This window comes from Drosophila navojoa, chromosome 5 (genome assembly GCF_054131105.1).
Source record: "Drosophila navojoa isolate 15081-1374.11 chromosome 5, UAZ_NAV_1.0, whole genome shotgun sequence".
Classification (NCBI taxonomy): domain Eukaryota; kingdom Metazoa; phylum Arthropoda; class Insecta; order Diptera; family Drosophilidae; genus Drosophila; species Drosophila navojoa.
Window position 1 is genome coordinate 24,664,371 of NC_142893.1, and position 17,472 is coordinate 24,681,842.

Consider the following 17,472-nt stretch of genomic DNA (forward strand, 5'->3'; position numbering starts at 1 on the left):
TACATAAATAAAAATGCAATTATCTTACTCTTCTGAGCTAATTACCAAATGGAAGTGCAAGAGATGGGCTTGAGCACTGCACTGCAATAATTATTTCAATATGACAAAGAGTGAGTAAGAAACAGAATTGTCGATAGGATCCATTGATCAAAGACTTTATATAAGTTACAATAAATCAACATTTAGTCTCATCTAATTTGTTAAATTTTAAAACTTCGTTTCTTCATATCAAAGCCCATCCATAATTCACATACTCTAAATGTCTTTACATTCATTCCTCGTCCCAGTCTCAGACTTTAGGACTAAGTATTTTGACTATTTCGCAAAGCAGCCATAATTCGCAATATTTTTTGCAACGTTTCATAACTTTGCGCCTCTTTGTTTATCTCTCATTCATAATGCTTAGCCTATGAGAAACTGAAGCATTTACTGCTTGTTCAAACAAAACGCTTGATTTTTTTTCCGAACACAAATATACAAAAGATGTATATATAAATATATATATATATATCTTTGTGTGTGTGGTTGTGTGGACAAGCAGAGCTTAAACGGTTGCCACACAAATGGCTGGCCATAAAACGTATTTAACAGATAAAGATACACTACTCACACTCACATCATAGTCACTCACACTGAGTGCAACTACTGCTCAATTGCAATTGCCTGTTTGCCGGGTGAATGACACGCTGAGTGTGTTCATGAGCTGTGGAGCAGGTGGCGGTGCGACGGTGCGACGGTGCGACGGTGCGATGGTGCGACGGTGCGAACGAGGACGTACTGTAACTCAAATAAGCCACACACTGTGTCACACATTTATCAGTCGCTGCATCGATAAGGCGGCTATACAAAGTTGCCTCATGCAACAATCGGCAGAACTTTAGAGAGAGACAGCAAGTGGCGAGCCGCAATGAAGTTATCACGCAACTGCGGCGGCAACGACAACGGCAACGGCAACGGCGACGCTGACAGCGACTGAGACTGAGGCTGTGGCTGCCTTAGCGTCTGTTGAATGTGTGTGCCGCCTCCTTTAACTTGAATACAAAACGTTTCAGTTTCACAACTTTGTTTAATACATGGCATTAAATTCACTTTCCATTTATGAGCAGAGACGCCGCCTCTGCCGCCTGCCGTGCGTTTTATAAGCTATGCTCCGAGCTCCAGTTACCCTTTGGAGAAGAGTCCCCGTCCAGTGGTTTGATCCCTGTGCGATGCCAATTCTAGGTAGACCGCAAAATTTATGTTGCACCATTAAGAAATGCCTATAAAAATGTGAGCTTAATTAAAACACTACGTAGCATACGTTTAAATACTTTTGGTCCGCCAGGATTGTTGTTTCTTTTTCTAATTTTGCTCGTGTTGCTATTGCGGTTACTCCTTGTACTACTGCTGCTGCTGTCGCAGTTGCTGTTGCTGTTGTTTTTGTTGTTGCTGTTTCCATTCTTACTGCAAGTATCGCGGGCGGGCAATGTGCTTTTCAATTTGAGTCAAATGCCGCCGACTTCGTCCGCCCAGCTGCATGCAAATTACTTGCATAACCCGTATTTATGGCATAGGCAATAGTCCGCGCCTGTATCAGGCATCGCCCGTCGGCATCCTTTTTCAGCCTTTAACTTAATGAGATTTTCCCAAAAGCAAAAATCATAATTTTCACGCGCAGCGAAGCGCACCAAATTGCCATACAGGGGCGTGCCTCATGCTACAATTCGCTCAAGTTGGTTTTCTTTTCGTTTTTCATTATTCCCCTTTTCAGCTTTTTTTCCCCCTTTTTAGATTTTTTTTCAAAATTTTCTTAAATTTACTTAAAGTCGGTTAGTGAGCGGAACTCCCACCTAATTGCAAGGTGCCAGTTGCTTCAAATGCCAACCTTAGCCTCAACGGCTTGACGTGATGGAACTTCCCAAAAGCCGTGAAACGTACACACAAAACAACCAGGAAAATCAAATATTCGTACTTGTAAATATCGACATAAAAAGTCAATAGCAAATCATTTGATGCTGAAGGAAAGTTTTATTAATTTATTTTTTTTTATTGTGTTTTATTAATTATTGCTTGTCGTTATAAACTATCGTAAAGTAGACTATTCTCTCGTTTTAGGATTCCCAAGAAAACTTCCCATCAAATATAAATTAGCCTTTTTCAATGCAGTTGGAAATCCGTTGTGCTGTCTAAATGAAAGTTCAAAGGCTTATCTAATGAAATGCAGTATGATCAAAGATCTCTTAAAAGTCAGCTAACATAGTAAATATTAGTTGGCCTTGAGCTCAGGCAGCTTTTACTGACAATCAGTTAAACAATCAAACTTCGTCGGCTACTTAAAGAGAATCCCAATATCGTTTTCTGGTTGTTATCGGGTGATTGACAAGAAAATCGCTCACTCTCACTTTTAACATCAACAAAAATATGTTAAGTGACAGCTCTGAATCGCTGCTTAGTGCTGATCGACGTAATTTATGGGTGGCCTTACATATGGATTAAAAGTGAATTCAACTGATAAACTTCTCCACTTGCTCTTGCTGCACAAATTGCTTGGTAATCGCAGCAAAAATAGAATCCAAATTTATTTTTGGCAATAAATTAGCTACAAATATGTGATATGAACTGTTTATGTCAACTAACATATTTTAAAAGAGGTCGTACTCAGAGATATTGTGAACATGTCAAAAAGCTAATATATTTAACTTCTTAAAACTGGATCTGATCTAAAGAGAGGCGAGCATTTTTATATGTGAATGATGTGAAATGACTGGAGGACTGATCTAAAGGCTTACACAACTATGACTATGTATAAGATAAGATATTAAATAATACCAAATTTCCTGGTTAACTGCATTGTCTGAAAAGGCTTTACTTTGCTCCTGCTTCCGGGAGATATCGTAATCGTAAATAGGTTTTGCTATTATATTTAGTTTTTTACAAAATTGTAAATTTTTTTTTTTTTTTAATTTATTTATTGCGGCTTCTGTCTTCGACTCTATAGCGCAGTCATCGTCAAACCTTATATTATTATTACATATTATTTTATTGTATTTTGTCTATCTAAAAGTTATAAAAAATTATCTAATTATATTGTAGCATACTTTTAGGACAGAGGACAAGGTGTGTTTTATATAAATATTAAATATTTGTGTTAATAATATTTGTGGCTAACTGTCCCTGGTATGTACGCGGATCAACACTACACAAGGATTTAAAGCTGCATACTGTCGAAGAACAGATTGGCCGGCATACAAGCAGGTACAGTGATAGACTGCAAAGGCACCGTAACCTACTTACAAGAGGTCTATTACCTGCCAGACCTCTACGACGACTCAAGCGGCAAGGATTTGCCAAAACTATTGGACAATAGTAAAACCTCCATATTTTAATATCCCCATAGCTCGATATGGGTTTCGGCTCATTTATTAATTTACCTCCCTGTGTTGTTATGGTCCTGTTCTTTTTTGTGGTTCTAAACTTAATAAAATTAATAAAAAAAATAAATAAAATAAAAAAAAAAATATTTGTATTAATATTAAAACATGTATCAGAATAAGTTTAAAAAAAGTTCTGTTATACCTCCACAAAAACTATTTATTAAATTACACCAGCTACCCAATGCCTCGCCCATTCGCTTGTCTTTCATAAACGTCTCGTTAATGCCACATCGCTCAAATCGAAGTACTCATTATTTCTGGCTTCTGGCCACGTTTATAGTGATTATAATGGTTATTACTGCCGTTTTGTAGATCAATTTCCTTGTAAGTTATTGGACGAGTATGAAGAAATATTCACAATACGCCATGTTGTGCCCGCTTTTGCAATAATTGCCGCTGCTGCTGTCCATCGACTTGTGAATAATGTGGTGCAATAAACACACAAATCCAAGACTGCTCAGCGCTTGTTACATTATTACATTTTCGCCACATTAAACAGCGAGGGGGAGAGCCATCATCCGTTCATCCGTTCATGTAGGCATGAGTTGATGACGGATCTGCATAAGGACACTCACATATATGAGGGTATCGTATGTGTATCTGAATCGGGTATGCATTTGTGTGCATCTGTATCTCAAGCTTGGGTGTGCCTCTGCATATCGATTTCATTTCGTCGTCCTGAAGCCCCAGTCTGTCGCATAAGGCAACTTAATTCGTTTCCGTTTTTTGGCAGACTAACAACCAATATGAAACACAAAAGCCACAGGGTTGCCAGCCTTTTGACAGCTTCCTTGCTTCCTTGCTGCGGTCTTAGCTCGTGTCCTGTGGAGCGCTGTTTTTTGTATGCCACAAGTCGCAAGTTGCGCGTCTTTCCGCTTCCTCTGTAGTGCATGGAGACATAGGCTGCCTTTCTACCCGGGCTATATAAATCTGTGCTAGATTGCTTGTCTTGGGTTGGATCAGGCCACCTCGCCTCACTCTCCTTACGTATATATATATACATATTTTTCTTTACAAACATTTGTTGACTATTGCATTCGCGGCAGTTCAATGGACGCATTTGGTGCCCCGTTTGCAGGCGTCGGGGGCCCGCAACCCTAAACCCTTGCAATGGCCCTTTCATGATGGATTTTTCTGCTTTCTTAAATTTCAAATATTTGTAGCTACTCGCATACACTCCTATACACACATATGTATATATGTACGTATACATTCATATGTATATAAATATATATATATATATATATATATATATATATATATATATATATATATATATATATGAATACTCAGCAAAAAGAGATTTATATATATATTTATATACATATGAATGTATACGTACATATATACATATGTGTGTATAGGAGTGTATGCGAGTAGCTACAAATATTTGAAATATATATATATATATATCCATAACTCGCGAGCACGCAAACATTTTGGCGCACATTTCCGTTAGAAAATGGCAAATGGAAATGCCGAAAGACCAAAAAAAGTTTAGAAAGGAGTGAGAAACATGACACATGCAACGTGAAAGCGGAAGAGACTGTCAGAGCAAGGGTTGCATAGAGGGTAACAACAAATCAACAAGCATGGTATGAAAGTATAGGTTGGGTACTGCTATAGCTAATGGTATTACGAATAGCCCCAACAAAAATTGAATAAACGGTTAGGAGTACAATGGAGTAAGAAAATATTACATTTTAAATATACATATAACAGCTTAACAGTACAGTATTGCAGTATTACATTAAAATATGAAATCAGTATGACAGTATAACATTATATCAATATAACAATGTAAATGTAAATTAGTTTACCATACTACTGTTAGTATTATTAGAATTTATTTCTACTTAAATTTGTAATTTTTATCAATCTCATTTCGCACCACTGTTAATAGGGAGGTTTTCAATTATGTAATTACTTAAACAACCAAATCAAATCCCTTCGCATGTTTTAAGATTCCGTCCTATTGATTACTTTGTACGATGAGCTGTTTGCTACACACACACATATTTGCATATTGCATGGTCTGACTAAATTTTGATTAACAAATGGATGCCGGTACCGGGCCGATGTCGATGTCGATGTCGATGTTTAGATTTGTTTTAATCATTTTTATTACTTGTTAAACATGAATTGCCCACCGGCCACGCGTCAGCTGCACTTTAACACATGTTGTTGTGGGATTTATTTGGTTGACTTTGCGGTTTTTGGTTGTGCTACCAAAAATTAGTAAGCGTCACTGTGGGTTGGTGGGCAAACAGTATTATGGCAAAGTGCAAAAATGTATGTAAGCAAAAGGAAGGTACGGAAGGGAAACCGCAAGATCCTGTACAAAATGTATATCATATTTAACTTGTTGTCTCATAAATCTCACACTGCGTGTTTGGCGAACAGAACTCGAAATCAATTAATGCTCATTAGCTCTTTCAATCTAGAAACTCAAGCACCGGCCCCTTTCATTCCATTGTTGGCCATGTGATCAACGATAAGTGGAGCTGTCGCCAGGGACGGTGCTAAATATACGATGCATAGCCAAAGTTCAATGCAGGCGTCAGTAGCGCTGGTGCCGGATCAAACGTGGCCGATAGTAGCCAGCCAAATCGTCAAGTGCCACTGGTCAAATGGAATTTTCAACTCGTGTTACAATAAATATCAAGCGAACGAGATATATACAATTATATATATTAAATTTTTCAGATTTATTTACGATTTGTTTTGATTTGTACGCGCACAATCTTTATGATTTCAATTAGGCCGCCACTCAGGCCATAAATCTGCGCTCTAAGTATATATAATCGTACGTACCAGCTCTTCAGTATACCATTATAAATAAGTGTTTGGCCAGTTGACGCAGTTTGGGTGATAAATATAAGCAAATTGACTGTCTGATGGGAGCCCTTTCAAATTGCGGTTGATGTGCCGGATATATGTATATATAGAATCAAAGGTTCTTGATTAGGTACAGGGACTTTACATCTATTTTTCGGATAACCTTTTTACAAATTATAATATATATAAAGTTCGGTGTGGATATGGTTCCAATTGTCTCTCAAGAAAAAAGTACTTCGCGATAAAAACTGTTAGTCTACTATATATAGTAGCTAAATACATTTATGGTGCCACTTCCTGGGTTGTTCGCCCATCTTATAGATGTTGGGAATAAAAATGAAGCTTTAAGCTTCCGTTAAAAAATTGTACAAAGCATAAATCATATTTTCCTTGCTGCGATTATTACCAAGGCTTTGAAATCTGGAAATTGGTTTCTTAATGGAGTCTCGCGTAGCAAATCATCATTCACTGAAAGTGTTTGTAATACTGTAACTTCTATTCTTATGAAAATTTCACAAGCAGTTAGGGTTGTTTATTGAAAACACTAAACACTAGGTGGCAACGAAAAAAAGTGCTTGTAAAATATCTTAGACCTATTTTATTGTTTGACAAGCAGATTAAGTTAAACAAACGAATCGAGAGTATAAACAAGTAAGAAAGCTCTAGTCGAGACTGCTCGACTACGAGATCCCCTGAACCCTTCGAGCAACTGATATTTCAATAATAATTCGCACATACACACGCACACACACACACACACACACACGCACGCATACAAACAAACACACGCACACACACACACACACGTATATACATTGAGCTTGGGTTGCGCTGCAGTGTTGGCGATATTATGAGAACTTATTTGTGGAATAATTTAATTTCTAGACGTACGATCGTAATGAAACTTCCAGAACGTAATCATGATGTATAAATGTATGTGTATACCGAAGCTCAAGTCTCTAGTATTTGATATACGACTTATACAAAGATGATGGTGAGGGGGTGAATTTGGGGGTGGGGGGTAAATTTTAACAAAAACCGAAATTGTATAAAATACATCTTTATTTACATTTTAAATTTGGAGACTCTAGCTTGAAAGATGTAGGAGATATAATTTTTTAAGTGATCTTCGATAAGGTTTTTTATCGATAAAAAAGTATCGGAATGAGTTATCGTTTTTTAGTGATAAACTCGATATGCGCGCGATATATACGGACATTTAAATAAAAGTTGAGGTCTCTAGCTCTTATATCTTCTGAGATCGACGCGTTCATACATACGGACAGACAGACGGACGGACGGACGGACGGACGGACAGACAGACGGACAGGGCCAAATCGACCCAGCTCGTCGTGCTGATCAAGAATATATATACTTTGTGGGGTCTGCCACGCCTCCTTCTGCCTGTTACATACATTTCAACAAAACCATTATACCCTGATTTCCCATTTTCAATGGGTTCAGGGTATAACAAGAAAGAAAGCTCTAGTCGAGACAGCTCGACTACGAGATCCCCTGAACCCTACAAGCAACTGATATTTCAATAATAATTAGCAAACACACACGCACACACACACACACACACACACACACACGCATACAAACAAACACACGCACACACACGCATATACACACACTCACATATGCAGGCGATTGCGCTTGGGTTGCGCTGCAGTGTTGGCAATATTATGAGAACTTATTTGTTGAATAATTTAATTTCTAGACGTACGATCGTAATGAAACTTTCAGAACGTAATCATATTGTTAAAATGTATGTGTATACCGAATCACAAGTCTCTAGTATTTGATATACGACTTTTACAAAGATGAGGGTGAGGGGGTGGATTTAGGGGTGGGGGGTAAATTTTAACAAAAACCGAAATTGTATGACATGCGTCTTAATATACATTTTAAATTTGGAGACTCTAGCTTGAAAGATGTAGGAGATATAACTTTTTAAGTGATCTTCGATAAGGTTTTTTATCGATAAAAAAGTATCGGAATGAGTTATCGTTTTTTAGTGATAAACTCGATATGCGCGTGATATATACAAACATTTTAAAAAAAAGTTGAAGTCTCTAGCTCTTATATCTTCTGAAATCGACGCGTTCATACATACGGACGGACAGACAGACGGACAGGGCCAAATCGACTCAGCTTGTCGCCCTGATCAAGAATATATATACTTTGTGGGGTCTGCCACGCCTCCTTCTGCCTGTTACATACTTTTAACAAAACCATTATACCCTGATTTCCCATTTTCAATGGGTTCAGGGTATAAAAATGTAGACAACACAGATCGAAAACTAAGAAAAAGAAAACAGCTAGCTAGAGAACCGGCTAAGTTGTCACTAAACCAAGACTGAAAAGATTATTTAAAGTTAATATCTAAATATTTATTTATTGACAATGCACATTCAAGAATTCCAAATAATTGTATGCCTAATTGATATAAGTTTATACTTGTCAAAAGCTCAAAATTCTTTTTACATTTATTTAATTACAAAAAAAATCTATAATTTGTATACTATTGACCAAATAATTATTCCGTTTATTACTAGGGATTATCTTTGTTTTGGCAAATCAACAACTTAATAGAAGTCAATACATGGACTCAAAGTCCAAGTTTTATTTTTGGCGATTTCACAACAGTGCTAATCGTTTTTCTCTAGCTCGTTTGCCTGACCATTTGACCAGAAGGTCCAAAGTACAAACAAATCGTCACAAGCCCCGGATGTATTACTGATTTATATGTCGATAACACGGGACACCGCGCTTTCTGGCAGTTCCGGAGATTATTGAAACGAAATTCCATGCAAAAGTCAATCGCAGTCATCCGTTTGGCACGAAGTTAAAATGGCTGAAAGTCGTAGCTGCCAACTTGCTGTCACGATCGCCAAATAAATAACAAGAAATAGTAGCTAACAATGCCAAAGCGAACTACAAATACTCTTAGGATATCGCATAGCAGATATGCTTTTCTTTAACTTAACATTTTTTCCTATTATATCACGATTGATTATTTAATAAAATAATTTAAAATTATTGAAACCTCTTTAATTAGTATTCGAACTAGGAAATACTTACACTTCTATAGCTTTCGTGACATATATCCTTCCAGACCTTAACATTTGGTGGCTTACAAACTCACTAACGGAGTATTGAAAGTCGAAATAGTAAATTAAATAGTTAACTTTATTAAACGATTCTGCCAAAAAGAAAAAAATACATACAAAATAATAATAAAAACAAGTAAGAAAACTCTAGTCGAGACTGCTCGACTAGGAGATACCCTGAACCCTCCAATCTGATATTCTACTCACTCTACACTTCGTTTAGGCACACATACATACATACATCGATAGTAAAATATCGGGAGTAGTTATCGATTTTTAGTGATAAACTTGATATGCGCGTGATATACACGGACCTAGGAAACAAAATTTCAAGTCTCTAGCTCTTATATCTTCTGAGATCGACGCGTTCATACATACGGACAGACGGACGGACGGACGGACGGACGGACAGACAGACGGACAGGGCCAAATCGACCCAGCTCGTCGTGCTGATCAAGAATATATATACTTTGTGGGGTCTGCCACGCCTCCTTCTGCCTGTTACATACATTTCAACAAAACCATTATACCCTGATTTCCCATTTTCAATGGGTTCAGGGTATAACAAGAAAGAAAGCTCTAGTCGAGACAGCTCGACTACGAGATCCCCTGAACCCTACAAGCAACTGATATTTCAATAATAATTAGCAAACACACACGCACACACACACACACACACACACACACTCACATATGCAGGCGATTGCGCTTGGGTTGCGCTGCAGTGTTGGCAATATTATGAGAACTTATTTGTTGAATAATTTAATTTCTAGACGTACGATCGTAATGAAACTTTCAGAACGTAATCATATTGTTAAAATGTATGTGTATACCGAATCACAAGTCTCTAGTATTTGATATACGACTTTTACAAAGATGAGGGTGAGGGGGTGGATTTAGGGGTGGGGGGTAAATTTTAACAAAAACCGAAATTGTATGACATGCGTCTTAATATACATTTTAAATTTGGAGACTCTAGCTTGAAAGATGTAGGAGATATAACTTTTTAAGTGATCTTCGATAAGGTTTTTTATCGATAAAAAAGTATCGGAATGAGTTATCGTTTTTTAGTGATAAACTCGATATGCGCGTGATATATACAAACATTTTAAAAAAAAGTTGAAGTCTCTAGCTCTTATATCTTCTGAAATCGACGCGTTCATACATACGGACGGACAGACAGACGGACAGGGCCAAATCGACTCAGCTTGTCGCCCTGATCAAGAATATATATACTTTGTGGGGTCTGCCACGCCTCCTTCTGCCTGTTACATACTTTTAATAAAACCATTATACCCTGATTTCCCATTTTCAATGGGTTCAGGGTATAAAAAGCTAACAATTTTTGTGGGCTTGGCCACACAAAACGCCAGCCACTGTGGTTGTGGGTCGTTGTTGTTGTACTTGTACTTGTAAAGAAAGATAGATAAAGAGACGGTGGCGGGGGAAAGGGGGGGGGGGGGGGGGGGGTATAGGCAATTAGTTAGACGATAAGCTGCGCTTTTAAATAGCGGGTTATCTTAATGTTTTGTTGCTTTTCGGGGCTTTTGTTTTTATTTTGGCAAGGCAATTTGGTGAAAATGCACAACCGCAAAACCAGCCGCCCACAAGGCCAATTAGTTCGATGATTGGACTTACGAGCAGTACATTTCAGATATTGTCCGGCCAACAAATTAATCAATTTGTTATATGCAATATTCAGTAAATTATTTATAGCATAGCTTATCCGCAAAAATGTTCCCTTTCACTATATCCAATCAGCTAAGTTTTCGAGGAAAGCAAAAAACTGTGAGTCGGAATATCAACAGAAATAAGAGTACGGGCAGCCAAAACAAAAAAAAAGTTATAGAAAATTTTCTGTCTTATCAATCATTTTCAGTATGTCATAAGCAGTATGATGAAATCTCCGGTAACTTTTATAGTGGTCTAAATATATTGCTTGAATGGAATGCAAGGAGTATGCAAAGGGCAATCATTCAATCATCTATTCCTGCTGCTGTTGTCAGCTAAGATGGGTCAGCCTATCCAGATACTTATTTTTATACCCTGAACCCATTGAAAATGGGAAATCAGGGTATAATGGTTTTGTTGAAATGTATGTAACAGGCAGAAGGAGGCGTGGCAGACCCCACAAAGTATATATATTCTTGATCAGCACGACGAGCTGAGTCGATTTGGCCCTGTCCGTCTGTCTGTCCGTCCGTCCGTCCGTCCGTCCGTCCGTCCGTCCGTCCGTCCGTCTGTCCGTATGTATGAACGCGTCGATCTCAGAAGATATAAGAGCTAGAGACTTCAACTTTTTTTTAAAATGTCCGTATATATCGCGCGCATATCGAGTTTATCACTAAAACGCGATAACTCATTCCGATATTTTTTTATCGATAAAAAACCTTATCGAATGTCAGTTAAAAAATTATATCTCCTACATCATTATAGCTACAGTGTCCAAATTTTAAATATATATTAAGACGTATTAAATACAATTTCGGATTTTGTTATTTACCCCCCGCCTCTATATCCACCCCCTCACACTCATCTTTGTAGAAGTCGTATATCAAATATATATAGAGACTTGAGCTTCGGTATACACATACGTTTATACATCATGATTACGTTCTGAAAGTTTAATTACGATCGTACGTCTAGAAATTAAATTATTCCAGAAATAATTTCTCATAATATCGCCAACACTGCAGCGCAACCCAAGCGCAATCGCCTGTATATGCGTGTGCGTGTGTGTGTGTGTGTGTGTGTGTGTGTGTGTGTGTGTGTGTGTGTGTGTGTGTGTGTGTGTGTGTGTGTGTGCGTGTGTTTGTTTGTATGCGTGTGTGTGTGCTCAGTTGCTCGATTGGTTCAGGGGATCTCGTAGTCGAGCAGTCTCGACTAGAGCTTTCTTACTTGTTACTTCAGCTCTTTTTGCTAGGCCGACTCTTCCAATTACTTTACATATATTCATATTCACAAAAAACAATTCACGGTTTACATAATAACAAATATTTAAGCTGCAATATATTGCTTTAAAGAATTGAGTACAACCACAACCATTTGTAATATTTCAAAAGCAAGTGGAGCAAGTGGAGCAATGCAGACTTTTTATAGCCCTTTGAAGCCTTGAAGCACTTGTCTGTGTGGGCCACTAGTCAGGGAGCTCTTGGGTTTAATATTCCAGGAATAAAACAAGCTGGCGACCCTTCAGTTAAGTTTGTTTATACGACTGCCTGCACTCGAGAATGTTTGTCCAGTCATCGTGCTCTGGAGTATGCGAGTGGATTGCGTTATTAGCACTCGTAAACAGAAGTGAAAAAAAGCAAAAATTTAAACTAAAATCACATATTTTATATACCTAGGTGCACACACCAAACTTGACATAGTCTGCAAATTATTTGATAAGATTTACTCAGCTGAAATCAAAGGACTATAAAGTGGTTGAGCTTTAGGCCAAACGCCAGTGATAAAACTGATTTGACTTGTTTCCCAGTCACGAGTTATTTTTGTTATTCGCTTTGCGTGGATTCCCCGTCAGGTAAGTGCCGGGAACATAAGGAAGGGCGTGTTCCATCCACATAACATTCACATCGCTAATATTGTTTTGGCAACTTATGATGGCACATGGTGTCACTTGAAAGGGACCCACAGTTCCGATTTCTATCAGAAAAACAAGCACTCGACTCTTGCTTGGCAACGATGGAATGCAAAACTAGAGTACTTACTATAGAACGTTCTGAACATAGTTTTGTTTATATGTGCAACAATCTAATCTCTGGCTGTCGTAACTCACATTCTTGTGACGACACAGCACCAACGATAAGGGAAAGTGCGGGAGGCAGAGGAAAAAAGAGGGTATCTTTGCAATTTTGCAAGTAATCATGCCTAATTAGTCACCTGGCAACAGCTCTCAATAAGGTTACCTGTAATACTGACCATTAACTAACCTGTAGCTAACTGACCTTTGCAATAAGTCAGCTCTGTGATGGATTAGCCAAATCAGATGGGTCGGCGTTCGACATAGATGTAGTGCAAATAATGGCAGTGATTGGGAAATTAATTATATTTTTATTCACTATCAAGATTGCGCATTACTCATACGTATTGCCTAAGCGCCATGTCGCTTGCCTTTATGACTCGGCGCGGTCAGAAACAGAATCTGATAAAAACTAAACCTTGATAATTGCAGGGGTTGCCAATGACCAAAGGCAAAAAGCCGAGCGTTCATTGTAAAGTGATTGATTGATTCATTGCTGGATATGGCATTTACATTTGTCTATCGATAAGCATATTTATAATCGATAACCGTTTCAAAGATCTATGCAGCTATTACAGCCATGCAATCTTATTAATCATCCACTCTAGACTTTATTATATTTAATAAATTATTTCAGATTTGAAGCATATTATTGAAACTAAAATAAAGTGCAAATATGGGCTCGACAAATATTTTTTTAGCAACTGGCTCTTCGATATGAGACTTGGCCCTACTAGCTTTATTGAGTACCATATATACAATGTATTATTATCAAATAGAAACTTACGGCCTTGGCAATTATGAAAACATAATTAAACATTAAAGATTGTTTGAACGCCCTCTTTGGGCTAAACAAATATCTAAAATAATAACAAAATATAAGAAAAAATAGAAAAGAAAAAAGCAATATTTTGACCCACAACTTTCCTAATTAATATGAGGAAATGACTTATAGAACTCTCCATATGCATGCTAATTTCTCGAGCAGCTCCTTTCATTTCATTTTGATATACCTTTACGGTATATTGTACATAGAAACATACATTAAAGAGAGATTTTTTTGTAACTCTGAGTCTAAGATTTGATAATATAGTTAATCTTCTGCTAATAAGGTTCGAGATTATTTCCTGCGGCCTCACAGCAAGGGGGCAATCCAATATCGAGTGTCCGCCAATCAGCCAACCAAGGGAAGTCAGCTAACCAGATCAGGGAGGGCAACAGAAGGAATCATTGAAATGAGAAGCAAGCAGGAGTTGTTGTTGTCGCAACAGCGCTTGTCACACTGCCAGACGTCAACCAGCAGTTGCCCAGACAATAGTCCATTATCGAGGATTACAAGGACGAACCGAGTGGGCATAGTGCTGGGAAAGGGGCAGGCGTACAGGAGGAAGAGCTCTAGGGAGGGGCTGTGACAGAAAGTGCTCAATGGCAGCGCAGAACAATGAAGGTGGACGCATGTCCATGTCGATGAATTTCGCACAAGGATTGCCAGTTGCTGCAGTGTATGGAACACTTTGCGAGCTGCTCAGCCACTGTCAATCAGCGTTCAATCAAAGGTTTTTCGGCAACTTCCTGAGCCATGAGTTTGCCACCCACACAAGGCATAGGGCACAGGACACAGAACGAAAGACCCAAGACACAAAACACATTTAGCAGACATAGCGGAAGTTCCTGCATGCGGGCCCTCCTTTGTTCTGACCCTAATCGCTTTAAACTGTTACACACAGACCCACACACACACGCATACTTACATACACACACACAGTTAGGGGTTGCTCCCTGTTTTTATTGCGTGGGCGTTTCGCCAGTTTTATGTACAATCCGGAACTATTGCAGTTTTCATTAATGAGAAGCGCGTGTCCATAGGACACCGAGTTTATTGTATCCCATTTGGAATGTAGCACGAAATGTGTTAATGGATGATTTTAATGGGTGGAACAAAAAAAAATAGTTCTCTATAAAACTCGAATTTCCAAGTTTGTCTTTTATATTTTATTATTCAAACAAGGGAAATAGATTCCAACAAAATTACTTTAAGATTTGCTTTGCTTTATTGAATTTGTTGAAGTGTAGAGTAAGAACAACATATTCCTTGAGACCATTCATGAGATTTAAGTCATTCTGATTATTTGAAACCATAAAAACTTCACTAACAAATATCAATAATATCATAAAATCTTCTAAAGATAACTTATTTGGATTTCGCTTATTTATAGGTCTTTGAGTTAAATTAAATAAGTTAAATTCTTGGTGCAAAAAATAAAAGCATATCATTTTCTCATGTTAATACACACACTTTAGTACATATAAATCCTCCGACAAATTAATGTAAATTTTAATTTAATAGCGTACAATAATATTTGTATATAGTTTAAATTTAAACAATTTGTATTTATTTGCATAATGGCGGTTTCAATCATTTTCTATTTCCCTTAACCCTAACACAAAATTAATAACCAAAAAACCATTTCTCAATCGCTAACGTAATTTCGGCTTTACTTTACATTAACATTTAGCTTAACAGCGCTTGCGCATGTTCAGTCACATCGCAACAACAGTAGCGACCGCTGCTGCTTTTAACGCTCATACAACAGGTTCGATGCCAGCAGGTCTGTTATATTTACGTATTCTGTAGTCTTAGCTGTAAAGCATAGCTGTTAAATAGGTTTTCTCGCATGCTACATCAAAATGTTAAGCTGTCCGCTATGCTCTTTCGGGTTGGGCACTTCGATTAGGTTGTGCGGGTTGTCACATTTTGATAAGGTTTTATATAAGACTCGATAAGATTTGAATTGAATTAAAGCTTAGCCAAATAAATTAATAAAGCATTAAACATGCAATCTATCATTTTCTGTAATTTTTCCTACATGATAACGGTTGGCATACAATATGAGTTTTGTTTTTCTTACAATAAAACATTCGCTTATTGCTTATCTTGGAAATAAACATCAATCTGTGATATTACAAAAATATGTTTAAAAAAACTATGTTAACAATAGTAATAATAATATGATTATAAACTAAAATTTATAAATAAAATAAAAATAGATCATTGATTACTTTCATATATTGACCTAGTAAAAATATCGAATCTGAAACAAATATAAACTATCAGATATTTATGATGTGTGTAGGTTCTCTTTGGATCAAACTCTCATTGGCCATGCTGCGGGGCTCGACATGCAACATGTCTGTTGTGCAGCTGTCTGCCACAAACTCTCGGTTGCTGTTGCTGCTGCCTCTGTTGCTGTCGCTGGCTCTGCCTCTGCCGCGGGTGCTGCCAGTGTCGGTCGCTTGCTCTGTTGGCCGTATCCGTATCCAACAACAACAACAGCAACAAGAAAATGTCGCACGTTTCGTTTCGGTTAGTCTCGATAATTCAATCGCCCTGCAAAGACGTTCAACGTCGCTGCCAACTCAACTGCGGACTTCTTTCTCTCTCTGTCGCACGCGCTCACGCTCTGTCTCCACCTGTCTCCTTCTGTCTTCATCACTCGCTGGCACAGTCTCCAGCATTTCGTATTCGCTCGCGAATTCACCGTTACGCACGCCACATTTGCGAATCAGGTGGCAACGCTAGCGCCTATAAATAGTTCATTAAAGTAAAAACAAAGCAAAACAAAATAAATTAATACGTGACAGCCGCTGCGAATTGTTTGTCAAAGCGGAAACGGAAGCGCCTCTCGCGCCCTAGCCTCCCCCCGCCCAATGTCCCGAGCCCGTGTGTGGTGTGTATGAGTGTCTGTGCATTGTGCATTGTGCCGCCTGAAATTGTTGCTGCTGTTCTGCTGTTGTTTTTATTAGTTTTGTGCATGAGCACACAGCAATTGGCGAGAATAAATAACAAGCGATCGAACGCGATCAATTTGAAATTCCTGGCAACAGCAATCGGATTTGTCTATTGATGACGCCCACTTTGCCGCTCCCCCAGCTCTCAGTGAAACCTCAATGTCAGCGTTATCTAACGGCGTTGGCAAATTGTTAAACGTGGCCGTGGGCAACACCGCAAGCAGGACGAAATTTTAATTTGCTGCTCAGCTGGCAGTAAATGGGTTAAAATTATGTACATTAATCGCCGAATGAATGTCGAATCAGTTAAAAAGACTGCTCTTTTTTATTGTAAGTATACTTATAGCCAAAACGATATGTATAAAAGTACATATATAGTGTTAAATCAAATTGAAGTGCGGAAACTACAATATAGACAGCTTCAATAAAGACAACAACAAAATAAAATACAAATATGATTACTTTCTAGAATATTCTGCAAGTTTTAGATACTACCACCTTATAGATACTATTTACCGTTAATTCGATTAAGTCAGGAATCACGACTTTGAAAACAAAATTCTAGTTATTTATT

General features: G+C 37.9%; 1 protein-coding gene across 2 annotated transcripts in view; it reads left to right on the forward strand.

Annotated features, from left to right (window-relative positions):
- Nucleotides 1-17,472, forward strand: part of ths (thisbe) — a 92,442-nt gene that overhangs the window by 39,214 nt on the left and 35,756 nt on the right. The window contains exon 1 of one of the 2 annotated variants that reach the window (XM_089261448.1): nucleotides 16,478-17,228. The exons of the other annotated variant lie outside the window; for it this stretch is intronic. Coding sequence (XP_089117574.1) covers nucleotides 17,193-17,228 — 36 coding nt within the window. The 5' untranslated portion in view covers nucleotides 16,478-17,192. Of the gene's footprint in view, nucleotides 1-16,477; nucleotides 17,229-17,472 lie in introns of those variants that run through there. 2 annotated transcript variants of the gene reach the window in all.